Here is a 23,241-nt window from a genome sequence, read left to right as displayed (position 1 = left end):
CGGTCCAGCCGAAGGGACCGCAGAGAGGTGGGGGTCGAGGTTTCACATTTGATGGTGGTCTTGTCATCTCGTACCTCTTCCCGTAAAGCTGGCAGCTGAGGGAATGAGGTAAGTGTAAAACTGGGTAACAATAGACTGTGTCGAATATGTGAATCTGGAGCTCTGTGAATCTGGAGGTCTCAGGAGAGACTGGCAGCTAGCTGGTCACGTGGAATAGCTGTCCCCATGATGGCGTTTCTGTCATCGAATGTGCCGGTGCTGCTCTAGTGTGACCACCCCGCCCCCCCAGGTGGCAGGGACCCCCACGTGTCAGCCCCCAGGCTCACTCTCTCCGCCTCATCCACCCTCTAAAAGTTTCCCCAGACCCTCAGTAGGAGTGAGCGCTGCTGCGGGTGTGAGTGTGAGTGTCCTTGTGCCCCATGTGACGTTCCACGACTACCCGCAGTCTGTGTTTGCACGCTTCCTCCCGCACTCTTGGGACCAGGAAGCGTGGCGGGAACGCAGAGGCTGGATTCTGCTACAGTCAGGACTTACTCCTGCTGAGTTTCGGGGTGAGTACAGGCTGGCCTGGTCCCGCAAGGGCATGGAGGCGACACCCTAGGACTGGAGGGTCAGCGGGTCTCCGGAGGTCAGCCCGGGAGAGCCCTCAGCAGCAGAGAACATGACCTTGGCACCTGGCTGCCGCCGGAGTAGTCAGAGCACGGCCCGAGTCTCCCTCGCGTCCATGCACACGGGTGTCCCTCCCACAGTGGCAGTGCTGCTGGCCACGCCCTGCGTGCACGTTCTCAGAGGGAACAGGGCCCAGAGCATCAGGGTTCACGAGGCTGCCCTGCCCTGGGCCTCTCCGTCCGGAGGCCAGTGTTTAACACTGAAGTGCACCAGCATTTGGGGGTCGGCTGCCGCTGAGGGGCCACCGTCCCTTGCAGGTGCTGCTCTGGGTGGTCCTCTGGTGGGTCCAGCCCGGGAGCCCAGCCCTGCTCCAGCCACTCTGAGAGCACGAGGCTGTCTGCTCTGTCCTGTTCACGGCTCAGCTGGAAAGCTGAATTGAGTTTTAAGTTTTTTTACCAGCAGCTTTTAGCTATATGTCAGAATAAAGTCAGCCACAGAGTTCTCTCCTTGATCTGCTTGGTCCTTCGTGTTTCTCTGGATTCTCAAAGCAGCTGAAGCCCAGAATGGGGTGGGGGTGGGGTGTCTGAAGGGGCAGGGGCTCCGGCACCAGCCGCCGTCCCTGGACTGACTCGTCTGTTTGTTTCCAGTTTACCTGCACTAATTCTGCAGGCGATTATACAGCGTCCAGAATACAACAAAGACTACATTTTGAACTCAATGCAATCTTTAATCTGTGAATACTTGTTATATGGACCCTAAGATATTTTATTACAGAGTTTTTAATTAGTGAAAAATTCATGAATACCACAGAGAAAATATTTTAAAATTTAATGTTTCTTATATTTATGTAAACTTATGACTTCATTTATATACTTACTTTTTCTTGTATATCCGGGCTATGAATCTCCTTTCAGATCAGTTCATGTTCTGATACCTGATTTTAGTCTTTCAAATGAATGTACTGTAATGCTTGTCTGTATAAATCCTATGAACAAATATAGGGCTTTTGTAAATGATGCATTTATTGTAATTATTCTTGTTTAATTTTTAAATGTTAAACCATGAGAGAAGGGGTTTTACTGCGATTGTAAAATCATCATGACGCGGTGTGCATTATCCTTCCAGAATGTAACCAAGCTGTCCAACAATCACTCTGAAATGAGCGAACTTAATTTCAACCAATTGTTGTATTTTAACGACTGACTTAAACTGTACTTTTTTTTCTAGGAAGACATGCTTTTTGTCTGCAGTGTGAAGCGATTTAAAAGTACTGGGTGTTAAATGTGAGCTTCTAATGAAATTTGGGCTGAAAGGATGACTAGAAGAAGACTATGAAAATCTCTCCTGTAACCTAGTCTCTGTGGACCTGGATCCCTCGCCTCCAGTGAGACTCTTCGAGGACCAACCGCGGTGCCCTGCACCCGCTGCGGAGCCATCGAGCTGAACACTGAGGGCGCCACATCCCAGACAGACAGACAGCAGAGTGCAGCTCTGACAAAGGCCTTATTTTTCTTACGTAAATCATCTTTTTACATCTGTTTGTAAACATGTTTAAAGAATGGACCTAGGGGTACATTTTTAGATTTTGATGACATAGCCATTTTGGATAGTTTAAGTAGCAAAGGTAACTTTTACTTTTTCGGCAGCACATTAAAGAAGCTAGTAAGAGATGCGTTCAGATGATGCTGCCTTATGCAGCTGATATCTCGGTAGACAGAGACAGCATGTCTCTCTACATGTGGGTTCTGCCTTTAATTTCCTTGTACAATTCATTGTTACCATTCTGTTTTTCTATTAATCTTTTGTGATCTTCCTGAATATGTGACAAAGTATGTCCAGTCTACTTTTGAACTATTTTTTATCACAGTATTATTTATTGCTTTCTTTCAATAAAGTCAGAGCTTCCCTGGTGGCTCAGAGGATGAAGCGTCTGCCTGCAATGCCGGGGACCCGTGTTCGATCCCTGGGTTGGGAAGATCCCCTAAAGAAGGAAATGGCAACCCACTCCAGCATTCTTGTCTGGAGAATCCCATGGACAGAGGAGCCTGGCGGGCTACAGTCCACGGGGTGGCAAAGAGTCGGACACGACTGAGCGACTTCACTGCACTCACTGCTTCAATAAAGTACTGGAGCAAAATTTCCCGCTGCCAATAGAGAGTGCCGAGGGTAAGCTGTACTCTCAATGAGAACAGACCAGAGCTGGTAATGGGAGCCCGTGTCATCACACGGACATTCTGTTAAGAGAAACGGATGGATACAATGGAAAGGCTAGAAGGCGGAAGTATAGGTGTCCCCAAAGGACGACCGACTAGGTGTTCGTACCCTTGGCTCCGGAGACAAGAGGCTTCATCACTTCAGCATCCGTGGGGACAGGGCCCCTCTGCTGCTGAGGCGTGGGCAGCGGGCCGAGGGTGGGAACAAAGTGCAGGTGTCAAGGCTCACCGTGGATCCCAGGGCGGGGTGGCCGAGGGCAACCCTGACGCGGACCCGAATGATGCACTAGGGAGTGTGCGTGTGCATGCTTGTGTGTGGGAGCTTTTTATGTTATTTTAGTCAACAGTCTTTATTATTCATATATCCATAGAAACAAGAATGTAGCAAAGGGAGGTGGGAGGGAGATTCAAGAGGGAGGGGATATATGTACACCTATGGCTAATTCATGTTGATGTATGGCAGAAATCAAATCGATATTGCACAGCAATTATGCTTCAGAAAAAAAGAACATAGCAAGGTGGTCAGGAAAGTATGAAAAAACATTTCTCATATTTATAATCACAACTCTGTGTACATCTGGGAGCAGGCTGCCCACCATCATCACACCTCCCGCCAGCATCAGACGTTTGCCCCCAGCATCAGGCCCTAGTCCAGGATCAGGACCTCCCCCAGCATCAGGCCTTAGTCCAGCATCAGGCCCTCCTCCAGCATCAGGCCCTAGTCCAGCATCAGACCTTCCCCCAGCATCAGACCCTAGTCCCGCATCAGGCCCTCCCCCAATATCAGGCCCTAGTCCAGCATCAGGCACTCCCCCAGCATCAGGCCCTTCCCCAGCATCAGGCGTGGCAGCCCCACTTGTCTGACACTCCTGAGCACACTTAGGCAGCCCCAGAGCAGCAGGACGATAGCTCTTGCAGGAGGTGCATCTTTAGGAATCACCTGCGGAACAACAGTAGCAGCTGGGGCCTGTTTCAGGCCAAAGAGAGGCAAAGAAGAGGCACTTGTGCCGGAAGCAGCGGTGGGTGTGGGCACGTTTCAAAGCTCTGCTTCCTCCCTGAGGGGGCTTTGCTCTCCAGCTCTCTCACGTGGTCACTCGAGGGCCCCAGGGCTGTGTCCTTCCAGATTCACGGTCTCCTCGATATCTCAAGCCCAAGTCCTGAGTTGAGTCCCGGTCTGGTGTGGCAGAGGGCTGGGAACACACAAGCTCAAGGGCTGAAAGGATCCCAGGGGAACAGTCGGGCCCCAGCGGGTGGCAGAGCAGGGGATGAGGGTGGCCGCCCACAGAGGGCCCCGCAGCAGCACTGGAAGGAGAGCAGGGATGCCTTAGCTCACTCGGGGACGTTGCCCGGCCTCAGCGCCCAGATGTTACCACCAGCAGCTCTGGGGACGCAGAAAGCTCACTCGGGCCGTGTGAGTGGGCTCTGCTGACCATGGCCTCGGTTTTCATTCCGGTTCCATTCCGGTTCCAACTGTCCCTCCAAGGGCTCCTCTTCCGAAGGGCGCATTTTCTTGATGTGGGTGAACGCATCCCTGCTTGTTTCTGTCAGCACTGTTGTCGGTCATCGTGTGTTTTCCTCTTTACAATCTGTGCTTGCTGCTCTTCTAACTTAGGAGCAGCCCTTATTTTCTGCATTTCCTAGTTGTCAGCGTTCACTGGGGCTTTCCAGGTGGTTCTAGTGGTAAAGATCCTGCCTGCCACTGCAAGAGATAACAAGAGATGGGGTTTGATTCCCCTGGAGGAGGGCATGGCAACCCACTCGTCTTCTTGCCTGGAGAATCCCATAGACAGAGGAGCTAGTGGGCTACAGTCCCTGGGGTCACAGAGAGTCAGACACGACTGAAGCAGTTCAGCACACACTCAGGTTTTAGTTCAGTCGCTCAGTTGTGTCCGACTCTTTGCCACTCCGTGGACTGCAACACTCCAGGCTTTCCTGTAATTTACTATCTCCTGGAGTTTGCTCAAACTCATGTCCATCGAATCAGTGATGCCATAGAACCATCTCATTCCTGTTGCATCCACCAGAGAGGTGGCTGGGGCTCGGCAAAGTGCATGGTCACACTGCATGGGTGTGAACCTGCCCTCACCACTCCCTAACCGCATGACCATCACTGTCTCCTCCTCTGTAAATAGGGAGGTGGCAGCACCTGTTTGGTAAGGGGCACACACAGCATCTGGTATATAATCAATGCACCATCCATCTCAGCGTCATATTTATTAATAATAAGGAGAGCATTTAATAATCTGCTTTTTCTGTCTTCTCACTTAACTGTGCTCCAGACCATATCTGTTTTACTTACCCCTATACATCCTACACCCAGCACAAACAAGACACTCAACAAATCTCTGGCTGAAGAGGCAGGAACATACCCTGTCCTTCAGGAGATGAAGCCGAGTGAGATGGGGGCCTGATAACACTGTGTGATGAGGAGATGCCAGGAGGACCTGTGTGGCTGTGGGATGGAGTAGGGGGCATGGGCAGAACCCATGATGAGCTCCTGGGGATGGGGAAAGTGGCAGGAAGAAGAGGGTGCTGTTCCTTGTGGGGTGTCCACAGATTTTACCTCACCCCTCACTGATGAGCCCTTAGGCCGTTTCCAAACACTTGTCACTGTTCTGCAGGAAACACTCATTGCCCAGCTCCTACTCAATCCATTTCGTAGAGTATGTTTCTAGCACTGCAGTATAAACATCTGCAATATTCATTCCGTGCTCTGTTCATCCACCCATCTGGCTAGCCATCTGTTCATCCATCCATCCACTCACTAATCCACCCATCCTTTAACTCTTAATTCTTCCATCCATCCACACATCCATTCATCAACTGATCCAATCATCTCGGACCCTAAAGAAGACAGACGCCTCCTCTGCTCCTCCCAGGAGGACACCCAGCGTGAGTGACAGGAGCCTCGTGGGGACAGTGGGGGAGACACAGAAGAGACACGCATGCAGACCCTCCTCCCTCTGAACAGTGAGGCACCCACCTGGTCCTAGCGCCTCCTTGCCGGGGTGTCCAGGCCGGCCCTTCTCCTTCTTGCCAAACAAACGACCGATGGAGGACTTGATGCCCTTCTTCTTTGGGGCTTTCTGCAGTGAGTCCTGGCTGCTGCTGGGGTTGCCCCCGGGGCTGTCTTGAGAGCCTGTTGAGCTTTGGGGAGAGAAAACAACCTTTAACCGGTGCCCTTGTGCAAACACACACCCCTCCACAAGACCTACTGATAGAACTGGCCACCCAGCAACACCCGTGCCTCAACCTCACAGCAGACAGTGGAGTCTGCTTCACCAGCCACACTCCACACGAGCAATGCAGGCTTCCGGCCACAAACAACGGCCCTGGGAAGCTGAGATTCTCTGCCTGGAGCTCTCCCCTGAGGAGGGCTTCACTCCAGACGAGCTGGTGCAGAGGGCCCTCCAACCCTCCCTCAGGGTCGCTGCTTGGCAGGTGACGACCCTCCCAGAGAAGGCGAGCTCCCCTGCTCTGGGCAGTTCCCCCCGCCTCTCACAGGGTGACCATCCCCGGCCGTGGCAGGAGAGTGACGGTCACCGTGCGCAGGGCTGCAGGTCAGGTGACCACATGTGCCCTCCATCGAGTGCTGCCTGGCTCACGACGGGAGCTCAGCAGGTGGGGGTCTGAATGAGGACAGGGTCAGTCACAGGAGGTGACAGACAGTCTCCTGAGAGGAGACCCCTGAGAAAAAGGGAGGGACCCTCAAGAACAAATCCGAGAGGCACGGAGCCATAACCATCAGGAACGCGTCCCAGACTGGGCAGACCTCTAGCAAGAGCAGGAAGAAATCTCCCACAGGAGTCAACACATAGAGACGGATGTTTTTTAAAATCACTGAGGTCACTGAACTCTTCTACCCCGGCACCTGAAGTTCACCACTAAACACAGGCACCGAATCCAGTGGGATTCCTTTACCATCATCCTTGCAACTCTTTGAAGACAAGAGGCGCAGGGCTCCTGAGACTAACGACGAGGCGCACAGGCCCCTTACTTGCGGGCGTCCCTGATGTCCTCGTAGCTGGCTCTGTGCTGTGACCCCCTGTCCAGCCGGTCTAGCCGAAGGAACCGCAGCAAGGCGGGGGTCGAGGCTTCACATTTGATGGCGGTCTTGTCATCTTGTACCTCTTCTGGTATAGGTGGCAGCTGAGGGAGTGAGGTAAGTGTAAAACTGGCTAACGATAGACTGTGTCAAAAAAGGCAATCACACAGGCTTTACATTATAACCAGAAACTTATTTGAAAACATATTAGCGATGCTATCCGCCAAGTACAAAAAAATGTGTTGTTCTAGCTTAATGCCATCTTAAAGGACTGTCTTGTTCAAGAGAAGCAGGGCCATGGGGCAGCGAGAGCACCCTACTGAGTGCAGAGATCCTGGCCAGGAGCCTCCCTGCAGCCAGGCTCCGCCCTCCTTTGCATCCAGCGACCAGATGGCCCCGACAGGCAGGACAGCGGAGCCACGCCAGCACTGTAAACCCTGCATGGCATGAACTGCCCTGATGAAAGGACTGTGTTCATCGCCAGATGCTGCTCAGGAGCACTACTAGCAAGAGTAAGAAACCTCTCAGCAAAGCCGTCCAGACCTTTCTGTTTGAAGGAGAAAAGGAAACAGCTTGTATCACCACCCAAGATCATGTTTAGTGATGATGCAGGTTACTGAACCCATGACAGCAAGTGAAGTACAGAAAAGGTACCTAACCCCTCCATGCGAACACCATGTGTCTGGCTTGTATTTCTCAGTAACATACAGACTGGGGGCTACACACTGAAGTACTTGCAGTTTGAGTGTAGTTCGCTCACTGTGGTTTACATAAAGTAAACTGCTGCTGCTAAGTCACTTCAGTCGTGTCCGACTCTGTGTGACCCCATAGACGGCAGCCCACCAGGCTCCCCCGTCCCTGGGATTCTCCAGGCAAGAACACTGGAGTGGGTTGCCATTTCCTTCTCCAATGCATGAAAGTGAAAAGTGAAAGTGAAGTCGCTCATTCGTGTCTGACCCTCAGCGACCCCATGGACTGCAGCCTTCCAGGCTCCTCCATCCATGGGATTTTCCAGGCAAGAGTACTGGAGTGGGGTGCCATTGCCTTCTCTGGATAGATAAGCTGCTCCTAAGTCACCTCAGTCATGTCCGACTCTGTGTGACCCCATAGACATCAGTCCACCAGGCTCCCCCGTCCCTGGGATTCTCCAGGCAAGAACACTGGAGTGGGTTGCCATTTCCTTCTGCAATGCATGAAAGTGAAAAGTGAAAGTGAAATCGCTCAGTCGTGTCCGGCTCGTAGCGACCCCATGGACTGCAGCCTACCAGGCTCCTCCGTCCTAGGTCTTCACTAAGAACTGATTGGTTTCAACCTAGAGGGGTGGGATGGGGAGGGAGATGGGAGGGAGGTTCAAAAGGGAAGGGATGTATCTGTACCTATGGATGGTTCATGTTGAGGTTTGACAGAAAAGAACAAAGTTCTGTAAAGCAATTACCCTTCAATTAAAAAATAAACTAATTAAAAAAAATGATCTCGCCTGGACTCCCAGCTTTTCCGCTGGTCCTGGGTCTGAAGACAGGAAAGACAGTGGTGGCAACAGTGTGGGGAACAGATTAACCCCTTCGGGGTCCAGACAGGTCTCACTTATACAGTTGCTACTGGGTGTGCGAGCCTGGGCACGGTGCCCGGCCTCTCGAAGCCTCAGTGTCCATGTCTGCTGAATGGGGATAACAGCAGCCTGGACCTCACCTGGGTGTCTGCGGGATTACATGACAGACTCGGAAAGCATTTGACACGGTGCCTGGCGCACAGAGTCACCTGCACACTGCTACCCACCATCATTAAATTGGCTTCCTCCAAATCTAACATCTATGGCTCTGAGTCAGTCATTTGTTTTTAAAAAACTCTAAGCGGAGATTCCATGGTAGTCCAGACATTAGGACTTGGCATTTTCACTGTCGGGACACCAGTCTGATCCCTGGTTGGGGAACTAAGATCCCATAAGCTGTGCAGCATGGCCAAAAAAATAAGTAAAGAAAATTTTAAAAGTAATAAATAATACTATATCTACTATAAATAAGCATGAGATGATTAGAAGGCAAACAAGTGGGATATAGGCAAACTGTTACAATGGTCCCAACGAATGACCTATTTCCAACAGAACCATCAACATATTTTAAGTGGTGGGTGAGTTTCATTACTTCCATTAAAATGTCAATTCTTCACCAGTACATAACCACACAGTGTTCATTCACGTAAAATGATAAGGACTCTCTAATACTTCACAGAGAAACAAAGGCATGCTAAATTACTAAATAGTTTACCTTTCAACAATGCTTCCTTAAATCACTAGGCTGATAGATGCATGCAAAGAAAGGAAGAGAAACCAGATTTATTGTGACTTTGAAACTAAAACTTCAAGAATCAGCATAGACAAACACAGTATAGCAAAAATGATGGCAAACATAGAAGTGAGATGACGATTTAGAGAACGTGTAACTGGAAACAGAACATTTTTTTTGACCACAGAAATTAAATAAGCTATTCAAGATTTACTAAACACTATAAATTATTACTCAGGAAGATACAATTCTATTACAACATCATGATTTATTAAAGCACAGCATTCTCTACAATAAAGGGCCTTAACAGTTGTCTCTTCTCAGCCAAACTTCTCTATACGTTAGTTTCTCTTAATAAAAAAGATGTTATACTTTAAAATAGTGATTTAACTGATGAGGAAGTTACCATAATACCTATTTTAACACTGAACAAATCTAACCACCTATTGGATATTAATGTAAAATGCTTACCTAGAATTTGATTTAAAATTTCTCAAAATAAATTGATTAAAGCAGGTGCCCTGTGAAAATATGTAAGAATGGAAGCTAGCATAATAGCAGGTGCAGTCTTTACATTTTATTCACCAGAGAAGATAGTTTTTTAAAGAGTCTAGTAGAGACATTAACTGTGCAAAAGCTGATGAGATTTATAGTCTTAAATACAAGCACCAACATAGAAAGGATATTGTGTCAAAAGTCCATTAATTCTACACTTAAGAAGATCATTTCTATAGGTAAGGATAATCTCATTTATGAATTACACATGATATGTAGTTGAGGATCCATCTACATTACGCTTCTAAGTACATAGTGATAGGCTAATTCAAACTTACTGCTCTGGGGGAAAAACACCATTTAATGAGACATGAAGACAAAGCACAAACCCGACTAAGTGCACCCACAGCATTGCTATGACCAGAGCAGGTGGGAGGACGGGGAAGGGGAGATGGATGGGTAAACTACAGCCTCGGGGGTGAGGGGGGGCAGTGGTGGGAAGCTGCGCTCTGAATTGACAACCACTAAGCAGACAACAGGATGAGCCAGGAAATCAAAACCAATGATGAAAGCAGACGCACCGTCAGAGAACTCCAACAACAGGACAAAATATACACAACTGTTCTTTTACAAATACTCGGAAGGAAATCAAGCATGAAACCACAGAGAAATCGTCAAAGAATTTTAAATATCAACGAATTAGCCAATGATGCAAATTAGAAAAACAGTGTCTCCAAAGACCACACAATGGACTAGTTACCACTTCACATACCGCTACAATGATTCACACTTAATTTAATGATATGCTGACTAACAATGCAGCTAACATGAAGTGGGTGGAACACCAAAAAAGGGACAATACAAGTGCAGTGACAAAGCAGAGTGTTGTGAACCTGATTTCATGGGTAAACAGCAATGCACAAAACCTAAGCAAGCAGGGAAGAAAGCTGGGACACGTGCTTCAGAGCCGCACACTCTGTCACCAAAAGCCCTAGGTCGTCATCCCGTTTTCAGACTCGGAAGAGTGAAGAAGCCTGACCTCTTCCCTGGGGCCCTGGGGCACCGGGCTTTTAACCTGGTTTCACACGCAGAGCTGGCCTGAGCGCACGGCCAGGCCCATCAGCAAGCAGACCAGTTTAGATTCCTGGTTTGGTTCCCGCCGCACGCCCTGCACCCTGCAGCCAGGCATCCCCAGTGGGAAATGTGCTGCCCGGTTTCCACACTCCGTGAGAGCTGCCTACGGTTACTCTCACGAAGCAGTCTGCTCCCTGAGAACAGCAACTTCCCTGCAGCTGCTGTTGTCCCAGCACAGGCCAGGCCCAACGTTACAGAGGCAGGCTCTGGCTGAGTTCATGATGACGTGCTAAGCTGGTGGTCCAAATATCAAGACTAATTTGTCGCTGTGCGATTATGGAATGATCTCGCTCAGTTGTGTCCGACTCTTGGCGACCCCATGGACAGTGGCCTACCAGGCTCTGCGGTCCATGGGATTTTCCAGGCAAGGATACTGGAGTGGGCTGCCATTTCCTTCTCCAGGGGATCTTCCCAACCCAGGGATCATACCCGGGTCTCCTGCATTGCAGACAGATGCTTTACTGTCTGAGCCACTAGGGAAGCCCGATGAAAGCCTAGGCAGTTTTAAAAATCTTAGACCTCTGAGTGTAGCAAATGTACCTGATTTTCTTCTGGGTGAAAAGAGAAAAAACAAACAAACAAAAGAAAAACAGTGTGCTCGGAGAGAAGCACAGACACATACCAGAGTCTTGATGTCCAGCTTGTCTACTTTCCGCGCCAGCCTGCGCCGCCTCCTTCGGGGCTTGGAGCGCCCTCTGCTGGGCGGGAAGGAGCTGGCATGCGAGGAGGCGGGATTCAGGTTGAGGGAATTCAAGGTTTTAAAACGACGAAGGTTACTTGGGCTCCTCTTGCCCACCCTGCTCTCAATCCCCTCGGCCTTTTCTTGGATCAACCTAAAATAGAATAAAATCACCACCTGCATTTGTCACCAGAGGCATGTGTCTGGACAACAAATTTGGGCTTGCATTCTGTGTCACGATTAGCAAATTCCACGAACAGTTGCTCAATTAACATCTCAGCAAAAAGGTTCAACTTTCCCTCTTTGGAATCTTCTCAAACTTAAAATAACTTATCATTGAGTCTTACAAAGTGGTCCCTGATCATTCACGTTTGATTTGACTTATTTACTCTACCATTCTGATGGGGTCTGGGTGGCGACTCTCTCCATGTGAGGAGATACCTGAAGTTGACAACCTTTACCTTCCCTGCCCTCAGGGCAGAGATGCACGTCAGTGCCTCAAGTCTTTTCCATTGGGAATCCGGAACTCTGTATAACCAAAACAGCTATTCATGAGCAAGCTGGAGTTTCTAAACAGGAGTCTCCAGACCAGATGAAGTGCTGAGTTGATCTTTTAATTTTTTTTTAAAGGTTGTATATGTACAAACGCATCACTTGAAGTTCTCCACCAGCTTTGTGTGAGTTTCTGGATTCATGTCAATGTGCTGTATTAACCTAGAATTTAGTTACTGCTCTTCTCCCCTAATGTGTCGTGGATGATTTTATATACAGGTTAAATGCATGATTATGCAAATGGTTTCCAAATTAAAATACAAGATCCTTACAGGTAGTAAACTCTCAAGTTTCACTTCTACTTACACATCTTGAAAGTTTTTCATTGTTGACAAGTTGATGGACAGAATTTACCATTTACATCATGTCAACTTGTTGCATAAGGAAAGAATCACTTTTACCTGACCACCTGCTGTAAAAACAAAAATATTAATATATAACCGTTCCAAATTTCCTACAGGGATGGGGAAAGACAGTCTTTCTGAGCTTGTCTGTGGCTCAAACACGGCCCATAAGGCAGTCTGTCTCGGCATCAAAAGTGCAGGCGGCACCATCTGCGTTTGCTGGCTGTGCCGTTCACCCCTGCCTTTTGCCCGAGCCCCCGCACTCGACCGGCAGGAACGGGCACCTCGGCCAGGGCTGACGGGACAAGAACAATCTGAGCAGCAGCTCTGCCAGGTCCTGTGCAGGGTCACCGGCCTGTGGCCACTCTGAACGTGGACTCGGGACGGGAGGCACAGGTGCGCAGGTGTGGCACCAGGCAGGCCTCGGGGCCCCCAGCCACACGGCTGCACCCAGACCCAAGGCCCCCTGCTCACCACAAGGCGGGCCTTTGGGTTCTATCCTGTTTTGTAAACTGTTAGAACTGCCAAGACTGTGTCTAAAGAAAACATTTTAAATATACTGATGAGATGAGAAAAACTCAAACACATGTCCTGAGAGTAACATACAGTAACATATCACTATCTTACAACAAGCCAATCTTCACACTGTATTAAGTTAAAAAGGAAATGCAGATCTGAGTGGGAATTTGCCAACCCCAGAACCCCAGCTTTTCTGTTCCAGGTTGCTTTTCACCAGAACGTGGGGGGCTCCGAGGGACACACGAGGGCGAACCCTCAGTGCCGGAGGATGCACGGGCCGCAGGAGACACCGCCTCGGCACCTCACCCACCTTGGGGCCCAGAGCTGAGAGGGGGACACCCCACAACACCCGCCCCCGCAGAGTGCCGACACCACACTGTGGACAGAATGCCCTGGCTGACTGAGCTCTATAATCAAGGGCAAGCTCAGAACTGAAACTTCTGGAAGCAGACCTGAAGTCCGTTTTCTTACTAAGGAACACTCAGACTTCTCTAAGCAGAAGACAGCTCCTCAGAGGAACCGAGTTTCCGGGGAGTTGGGCTCAGGCGCACCCACCGGATCTCTTCGTTGATCTTGTCCAGCTGCTCCTGAATCATCATGGCCAGAGTCTCGGCATCGGCCTGCCCGCTGGGCGACAGCAGAGAGGCCGAGCTGAAGAGGGTGACCCCGTCACCCTCGCCGTCAGACGCGCCCTCGTCACTCTCGAACGCCTGGGCCACGTTGGCTAGCACGCTGGCTTGCTGCCCGTGCTCCCGGTCCTGATCCTTCAGGGGCTGCACCTGGGCACGACAGGACCACGTCTCGTCAGCGACATTCTGGGCAGCTCAAGTCTATCAGGAACTGAACACAATTTTACATGGAAGCCCTGACTTTGGACACATGGGCCATGCTTATGAGACACTGCCATCTCTTAAGCGAGCAGTACTGAAGAAACGGGCAGGAGGAGACTCCAGTTCCTAGATGGCCTGGTGACACTCAGGTCTTAGTGTGGACGGAAGGCAATCCTATGCGGTTATTCACAAGGGTGGGCTGATGGAGTCAGAGACAAAAACCGAAAATTAAAAAAATACATTCATGCTTCCGTCAGCCAGGCTGAAGGAAAATTAGAAAAAAATCCTTCAGCTCTGCAGCCGCTGGGTCCCCCTCAGCGGTCATCACTGGTCCTAGTTCACCGGGGAGTGCCGTCCTCGCGGGTTCCCAGCCCTCCATTTCCCAGGCTGGTCTGAACACGCACAGACAGGAGCGAGCAGGGGCAGCCAGGGGATGGGAGGGCCAGCCCCCCGCGGCTCTCTTCTCGGGGCACAGGCCCTTGGGCTGTTCTGGGGATGGCCCCTCACACCGCGAGGGTGGCTCTGTCATCTGAGATGCACGGGAGAGTGCCTGCTGGGCCCCGTGCCGCCCTCTCGCTCTCAAACCTCACACCCTTCTCTCCACAAGTCTCCCCCCACTGCCCCACTCTCACCCACGTCCTGCCTTGATTTCCCAGATATGACCTCAAAGCAACCAAGGGGCAGCCTCGAGGTGCTGGCTTGCCGGCTCCCTGTCCCCCGTGGCCAGTACCCGCACCCGCTGTCTTTGTCACGACCCCTCCCCAGGGCTGGGCCACCCCTTTTTGAGCCCATGGAAATAAAACCTGTCACGGCTTCCCCAATAAGGCATCGGCATTCAAATATTTTTAAAGCAAAACAAAAATTGACTTTGAATTGGCTTAGTCATAAACAGCATCCCAATCGCAACAGCCTCTGAATAGCAGTTCTGAAAGTAAGGAAGTGCACCCCCGATCAGGAGACCTTGTCCTCTCTGCCTAAGCAGGGAGGGAGCCTCACTGCAGGTCTCAGGATGGGAGTCAGAACCACAGCCCCCCGGGAGCCCGCGTGTGAGGCTCTGCAGTCAGGCCCAAGAACACAGGTATGGTGGGGACAGTACTGACACTTGAGGCTGGACCTGGGATCCCCACTCCATTTCCTGAATGGTCTGCATCACTGTGTGGCCAACCCTTCTGGGAAACCTCTCTCAGGACTCTCTGATGCGAGCCCCCACCATCGCCCTTTCCTGACAGGCCTTCTGTCACAGCAGAACTATGGTTCTCCTCCTGCCTAGGAGCAGCCATCCTACACACACACACCATGTCTGGACCAGCAGTTGGGCATGTGGGACTCCAGCGCCATGTCCGAGGCAAGCACCTCCACAGCTGGGCACCATAGACCTCAGGCTGTCACCCTTAGGTTTGTCTGAGGGGCACTAGTAAGGTCCAACTGTATCCCGAGCAGCTCCCCGGCCTGGCTGGTCAGAGCAACAAGCAGCCTCTTTGAACGTGGGGACCCCCTGGCCCCTGCCCACCACCTACGGGTGACCACATCTGGCCCTGCTCCCAAGGTTGGGTGCCTGGACCAGCAGACAGGGCTATACACACACACTCGACGGCAGAGACCTGAGCGGCAGAGACAGCAGAACTGGCCCCCGCCCAAGCCACGTCTCTGGCCCGGACGCGGCCTCCCCATCAGCACACGCACCCACAGCAGCTTCTTCTTGTTCTCCTCCAGTTGGGCCTCCATCTGGCGCAGCCTCTCCTTGATGTTACGGTGTCTCTCTTCCACCTGTCGGCCAAGAACAGCGTCAGCTCCGCTTGCAACGACCCTGTCCTGATGACACGCGGGCTGTGACCGCAGGGGTGGCAAGCGGGCTATGCTCTGTGCAGACCACTGGCTCCGGGTTCGCGGGGGGCACGCCCACTCGCCTGCTCACGCAGCCAGCGCAGCTTCGCGTGTGACACGTGGCTGACGGAGGGTGCTGGTGACCGGCTCGTGAGAGGAGACGTGCTCGCCCCCGCCCCGGGCCCCGCACCCGCGGCCGCTGCACAGCCTCCTCAGACTGCCTGTGGCGAGCCAGCGCGGGCAGGGCAGTGGCAAGCACGGGACGCACAAGAGCACACATTCTACCTTCCTAAGCTGGGAGGTCAGTTCCAACAGTTTAGCCTCCTTAGTGACAGAGCTTCCGGAAGACCAAAGTTCAGACTACAAGGCCGACCGGGGACAGACAGCAGAGATGTCAGGGGAGAGAAGAAACCAACCCTTGAGAGGAAGATCACAGGCAGAAGGGTGCCCCCTTGGCGGCTGTTAGTGACCCTGCTCTGGGAGGGTTTGGGAGCACCCGGCACCACCGGCCTCCCGCAAATGGCAGGCCCCTCAGCCGCTCACTGAGCTCTGGGCAACGCTCCGGACAGCCGCACCAGCACAGGCCCACCTCTCCATGCCCAGCCAGTACCCACCAGCAGTGTGGGGCAACACCTTTCCCACCAGAAGGACGGGGTGGCTGGCGGGCTGTGGGGAACATGCCCCCAGCAGCGCCACGGGTCCGGGACGCGGCCTCTCACCCGTGGGCTCCCGGGGACTGCAAGCTGGGAGTGGGGCCCCGGGTCTGCACCGTGCCCCGCTGTGACTTACTCAACAATGTATGAATCAAGACTTAAAACTGTGTTCATTACAGAGCTATTTTGGCCATCTCTTAAACGAGAATGGGATTTTTCTAGCTCTCTATCCTGCTAGGCTTTGAGGTGCTGACTGAACTCTGAGCAGCAGTGACTTGGAGCTGAAGCGTCCTGGGGACACTCAGAACACAGGACAAAACTGGAGGGAAATTAACGGAGGGATGACACGGGAGCCGGGACTGTCTGACACTCAGGGCGTGCTCCCATCTCAGCCGGGCAGCACGCTCCCCGCGGCTGCGCTCCTTTGTGGACTGAGCAGCACGGGGAGGGGCACGGTGGGACAGCATGGAACAGGCCCTCCCCGCGCCAGCCCCGCAAGGACCCAGAGCAGCACCTTGGAGAGCGCGGCCACCCGCTGAGCCAGCTCAGCCTCCACTTCTGGCAGCGTCTCCGCCCTGGGCAGCGTCTGCTGCAGCTTCTGCTCCTCCAGCTCCAGGTGCTCCTGCAAAGGTCGGTTTTTATCCTCCTCCTACAAAGGGAGAGCAGAGCATCCAAACAGGCCAAGTGGTGTAGCCGCTGCCGTTTTTAGTAAGCTGAGACAAAACCTAAATGCACGTGTCTACTGGATTAGTTCTGTTTCAGAAGCTGCGTCACGGGAATTTTTCTCTCTGTTCCTGGGCTTGGTCTCAGTGGGCAGAACACCTCCTGCCAGAGTATTTGCTTTTCCTAAACGTCCCCATGAATAGTATGAAAAGGCAAAATGATAGGATACTGAAAGAGAAACTCCCCAGGTCAGAAGGTGCCCAATATGCTACTAGAGATCAGTGGAGAAATAACTCCAGAAAGAATGAAGGGGTGGAGCCAAAGCCACAAGAATATCCAGCTGTGGATGTGACTGGTGATAGAAGCAAGTTCCGATGCTGTAAAGAGCAATATTGCATAGGAACCTGGAATGTCAGGTCCATGAATCAAGGCAAATTGGAAGTGGTCAAACAAGAGATGGCAAGAGTGAATGTCGACATTCTAGGAATCAGCGAACTGAAAAGGACTGGAATGGGTGAATTTAACTCAGATGACCATTATATCTACTACTGCGGGCAAGAATCCCTCAGAAGAAATGGAGTGGCCATCATGCTCAACAAAAGAGTCCGAAATGCAGTACTTGGATGCAATCTCAAAAACGACAGAATGATTTCTGTTCGTTTCCAAGGCAAACCATTCAGTATCACAGTAATCCAAGTCTATGCCCCAACCAGTAACGCTGAAGAAGATGAAGTTGAACGGTTCTATGAAAACCTACAAGACCTTTTAGAACTAACACCCAAAAAAGATGTCCTTTTCATTACAGGGGACTGGAATGCAAAAGTAGGAAGTCAAGAAACACCTGGAGTAACAGGCAAATTTGGCCTTGGAATACGGAATGAAGCAGGGCAAAGACTAATAGAGTTTTGCCAAGAAAATGCACTGGTCATAACAAACACCCTCTTCCAACAACACAGGAGAAGACTCTACACATGGACATCACCAGATGGTCAACACCAAAATCAGACTGATTATATTCTTTGCAGCCAAAGATGAAGAAGCTCTATACAGTCAGCAAAAACAAGACCAGGAGCTGACTGTGGCTCAGACCATGAACTCCTTATTGCCAAATTCAGACTTAAATTGAAGAAAGTAGGGAAAACCACTAGACCATTCAGGTATGACCTAAATCAAATCCCTTATGATTATACAGTGGAAGTGAGAAATAGATTTAAGGGCCTAGATCTGATAGACAGAGTGCCTGATGAGCTATGGAATGAGGTTCGTGACATTGTACAGGAGACAGGGATCAAGACCATCTCCATGGAAAAGAAATGCAAAAAAGCAAAATGGCTGTCTGGGGAGGCCTTACAAATAGCTGTGAAAAGGAGAGAAGCGAAAAGCAAAGGAGAAAAGGAAAGATATAAACATCTGAATGCAGAGTTCCAAAGAATAGCAAGAAGAGATAAGAAAGCCTTCTTCAGCGATCAAGGCAAAGAAATAGAGGAAAACAACAGAATGGGAAAGACTAGAGGTCTCTTCAAGAAAATCAGAGATACCAAAGGAACATTGCATGCAAAGATGGGCTCGATAAAGGACAGAAATGGTATGGACCTAACAGAAGCAGAAGATATTAAGAAGAGATGACAAGAATACACAGAACTGTACAAAAACGATCTTCATGACCCAGATAATCACGATGGTGTGATCACTCACCTAGAGCTAGACATCCTGGAATGTGAAGTCAAGTGGGCCTGAGAAAGCATCACTACAAACAAAGCTAGTGGAGGTGCTGGAATTCCAGTTGAGCTATTCCAAATCCTGAAAGATGATGCTGTGAAAGTGCTGCACTCAATATGCCAGCAAATTTGGAAAACTCAGCAGTGGCCACAGAACTGGAAAAGGTCAGTTTTCATTCCAATCCCAAAGAAAGGCAATGCCAAAGAAAGCTCAAACTACCGCACAATTGCACTCATCTCACATGCTAGTAAAGTAATGCTTAAAATTCCCTAAGCCAGGCTTCAGCAATATGTGAACCGTGAACTTCCTGATGTTCAAGCTGGTTTTAGAAAAGGCAGAGGAACCAGAGATCAAATTGTCAACATCCGATGGATCATGGAAAAAGCAAGAGAGTTCCAGAAAAACATCTATTTCTGCTCTTTTAACTATGCCAAAAGCTTTGACTGTGTGGATCACAATAAACTGTGGAAAATTCTGAAAGAGATGGGAATACCAGACCACCTGATCTGCCTCTTCAGAAATTTGTATGCAGGTCAGGAAGCAACAGTTAGAACTGGACATGGAACAACAGACTGGTTCCAAATAGGAAAAGGAGTACATCAAGGCTGTATACTGTCACCCTGTTTATTTAACTTATATGCAGAGTACATCATGAGAAACGCTGGACTGGAAGAAACACAAGCTGGAATCAAGATTGCCGGGAGAAATATCAATAACCTCAGATATGCAGATGACACCACCCTTATGGCAGAAAGTGAAGAGGAACTAAAAAGCCTCTTGATGAAGGTGAAAGTGGAGAGTGAAAAAGTTGGCTTAAAGCTCAACATTCAGAAAATGAAGATCATGGCATCTGGTCCCATTACTTCATGGCAGATAGATGGGGAAACAGTGGAAACAGTGTCAGACTTTATTTTTCTGGGCTCCAAAATCACTGCAGATGGTGACTGCAGCCATGAAATTAAAAGACGCTTACTCCTTGGAAGGAAAGTTATGACCAACCTAGATAGCATATTCAAAAGCAGAGACATTACTTTGCCAACAAAGGTCCGTCTAGTCAAGGCTATGGTTTTTCCTGTGGTCATGTATGGATGTGACTTGGACTGTGAAGAAAGCTGAGCACCAAAGAATTGATGCTTTTGAACTGTGGTGTTGGAGAAGACTCTTGAGAGTCCCTTGGACTGCAAGGAGATCCAACCAGTCCATTCTAAAGGAGATTAGCCCTGGGACTTCTTTGGAAGGAATGATGCTAAAGCTGAAATTCCAGTACTTTGGCCGCCTCACGCGGAGAGCTGACTCATTGGAAAAGACTCTGATGCTGGGAGGGACTGCGGGCAAGAGGAGAAGGGGACGACAGAGGATGAGATGGCTGGATGGCATCACTGACTCGATGGACATGAGTCTGAGTGAACTCTGGGAGTTGGTGATGGACAGGGAGGCCTGGCGTGCTGCGATTCATGGGGTCGCAAAGAGTTGGACACGACTGAGCACTGATCTGATCTGATCTGATCTGAAACGTCCACAAAGAAGTCTTTAAAAAAAAAAAAGTTCTTATATATTAAAGAAGATCAGTTTTCTGTACAAGCATATTCATTCTTATTGACAAGTTAAGGGAATAAGGGTTCAGTACTGACCCTTCTTAAAACATCACCAGAATCATCATTTGAAGGGAACCCTACCGACCGCAGATGGCCACGGGCTTGTAAGCCACAACACGGCTTTCATCTTCTCTGAAATACAGACCTGATCAGAGTGTGCCTGGTGAAATGCCAGTCAACTAATATTTGTAAATGCACGATTATTCTTTGAACAGATCTTCTTACTCTGAAAAACTTTCAATGTAGAACATTTAGATTCTTGTTTGAAAAAGAAAAAAAATTAAGTTATCTATACGCTCGGGTTCCTGAGAGGTTAGCATTTGCTTCTAAGCAGTTTTCTTATGCTTTCTGTGTGGGTATTACTCTATGTACACACATAAACAATATGATATGCTTTAAAACCCTCAGAAAACAACAGCATATGGTACATAGTATTTTCTTATCTGCCTTTTACAGCCATTATTTTGTATATCGTAATGCTCTTAATTAGCATTTCGCATCATAAATTTCAATGGCTTTCTAGGATTTTATTTTTGTGGTGGGGCCAATGATACACTTTGTCACACACACCAGACTGACTCACTTTGTTTTGGAGAAGCCAGATTTGGTTTTCCTGGGTAAGTCCTGATTATCTGAGACCACACGGGAACAGGAGCGAGTAAAGCTCACCAAACCATAGGAAGTACACACCCTAATCAGACTGGAGCTCTAACCCTGCCTTTTGTCACAGAGACCCCAGTTCCCAACAGGCAGCCAGCTGCCCTGAAGTTCCCTGCTGCTCTCTGCTCTTTCAGGAAAAATGCTAACAAGCCAACAGATTCAAGTCAAGTAAAACAAAAGAGTCAGGAGTGGAATTCCACAAAATGGTTAAACCAAATCCCAAACCATTCAAACCTGTAAGTTGCAGTCACCCTCAGTTTTTAAACATTGTATTTCTTTTCAGTACAGTTGATTTATCATGATGTACATCCACACTTTCGAGCACAGTATTTTCGGGTCATAAGAACTTTACACTGGGACTTGATTTCCAACATGGGAGTCACATGAAAAGGTCTTTACCTTCCTTCCTCAGTATTCACTACTATAAAAGTCAGACACAGGTCAGTAAAGGCCATTACCTGTCGATGCAGAGAATCCTTATTTGTGATTTCATTTTCAGGTTTATCATCAAGGTCATGCACAGAGGAGGCTTTGCGCTGTGCGGCAAGGTAGCGTTTCTCAAGTGTAGTGATTCTCTTCTCCATGTCCTCCTTCTGGGCCATGGCCTACACCGGGCATTACAGAGGAGAAAAGTAAGTCATTATCATGGAATACTCCAGCACACTTAAGAGTAAAAAAGCTGGACTAAATCCTAAGTTTCAAATCAAACACAAAATTAGCATCCTCAAAAGTAAACTCCTAGACATGGCAGTTTTCTTAGACGTGAGCAAAATCGCGCGTACCTCAGATGTCACATTTGCCACAATGGCACCCATCTGTCTTAATGTCTGTCTGGCCACTCGATTTACCAAGCTTCTTTTCTACATAATAAACCCAAACAGCAAACAAAAAGTACACTAAACTACCCTGTCATTGCAAGAATTCCAGGAGGGAAGGGATCTGGCATGAAACGAGGACCTCTGTCTCCTACACCATACAGGCGTGCTTGACCCAGAACAGGGAGGGACCTTCAACAGATCCAACAGGGAGCTCTGAGGTTCATTTCCTCAGGTAAAGTTGGAAAAATCTCATGCAATTTCCTCAAAATTAAAGTAAGAATATCAATGAGTGGAAACACAAGTCAAAGTGTAACACAACTGGAAGCAGCCTTCTCAAGCCTAGTTCTTCTAAAGCAGAGTTACACCACATGTGTGAAACGCTCACACCAGGACCAGAACTTGCTGCCGGTGCAGCTCCTGTCCGCCAGCTCAAACTCCATTTCAGGTCCCTCCGTAGTCACTAAGTAACCAATGTAGTCCTGACATTAAAAGTGAAAGGTTCTAAAAACGCTTTTTCCAGAATTCTCTACATATTAAACTCTGCCACCTAATCTCCTCCTATTGCCAAAGAGTAATGTGAACAGGTTATACAAAGATGTGCAAATATTTCTGTTTTGAGTTCTCACACAGAATTACTCACACCAAGCTACTAAACAAGTCCACCTGCTGGAAAACATGTTGGAGGGGTTCTCTCTGAGACGGTCTCATGGTGGAGGGGTGGGGCAGGGTGGGCTGTCTGCCTGTGTACAAAGGAAAGCTGAGGAGGAGGCCTGAGCCCCCAACACTCTTCTGTTTTCACAATCACTGTTAGGTAGTTTCTCATAAATCATGATACCCGCAGACATGACCACCAGAAGCATCATGATTCTACATGGTTACATAGCACGGGCCTGAGGATCTGAGGGTGAGCAAATGCCACTCGTCTTGTCTGACCGCCGTGTCACTGTCACACATCCCTTCAAGGAGCGGAACCTCAGAAACTAGAGAAGATGGCCAGGCAAGCTGCCTCAGCAGAGCCCACACAGCATGCTCCCATCTCTCCGAGAGAACGGGCTCCACAGACGTCACCAGGCTCGCCTGAGTGAATCAGAAGGAAATTTCAGCATCATCGGGAATACATTCAACAGGCAGGTAGGGGGATGAACTGGGAGACTGGGGTTGACACATATACACTACTGATACTATGCATAAAGTCAACAATGAGTAAGGACCTACTGTACAGCACAGGGAACTCTACTCAGTGCTCTGTGGTGAAGTTAATGGGTAGGAAATCTAAAAAAGGAGATGTGTGTGTGTGTGTGTATATATGTGTATATTTATGATTGATTCACTTTGCTGTACAGCAGAAATTGACACAGCAGTGTAAAGCAACTATACTCAAATCAATGAATGAATGGATGAATGAACTTTTTAAAAAGGAACACACTAGGCCCCCTAGAACTTGTAGAAATGAGCAGCCCACACCCAGGGTGCAGCACAGCGCTAGGGCTACCCTTATGTTGGTCCACTGCCAACGGACCGCCTGGACCAGGCCTCTTCTACCCCGAGACCTCGACGCAGAGGTGGGGAGGCAGCCAGTTGCGGTCTCGCCAGAGCTCTGCTCTTGC

At 49.5% G+C, this 23,241-nt stretch overlaps 1 protein-coding gene across 1 annotated transcript in view; it reads right to left on the bottom strand.

The window, feature by feature from the left end:
* The window catches only part of LOC129651032 (liprin-alpha-1-like), a 38,613-nt gene that overhangs the window by 3,312 nt on the left and 12,060 nt on the right, over positions 1-23,241 (bottom strand). Inside the window, 10 exon segments of the mRNA XM_055579761.1 lie at positions 1,487-1,505; positions 5,776-5,969; positions 6,820-6,971; positions 9,132-9,161; positions 11,401-11,611; positions 13,428-13,651; positions 15,386-15,469; positions 15,812-15,886; positions 16,694-16,828; positions 21,275-21,421. Coding sequence (XP_055435736.1) covers positions 1,487-1,505; positions 5,776-5,969; positions 6,820-6,971; positions 9,132-9,161; positions 11,401-11,611; positions 13,428-13,651; positions 15,386-15,469; positions 15,812-15,886; positions 16,694-16,828; positions 21,275-21,421 — 1,271 coding nt within the window.

Source organism: Bubalus kerabau, chromosome 4 (genome assembly GCF_029407905.1).
Source record: "Bubalus kerabau isolate K-KA32 ecotype Philippines breed swamp buffalo chromosome 4, PCC_UOA_SB_1v2, whole genome shotgun sequence".
Classification (NCBI taxonomy): domain Eukaryota; kingdom Metazoa; phylum Chordata; class Mammalia; order Artiodactyla; family Bovidae; genus Bubalus; species Bubalus kerabau.
This window is presented reverse-complemented; position numbering and strand designations above follow the sequence as displayed.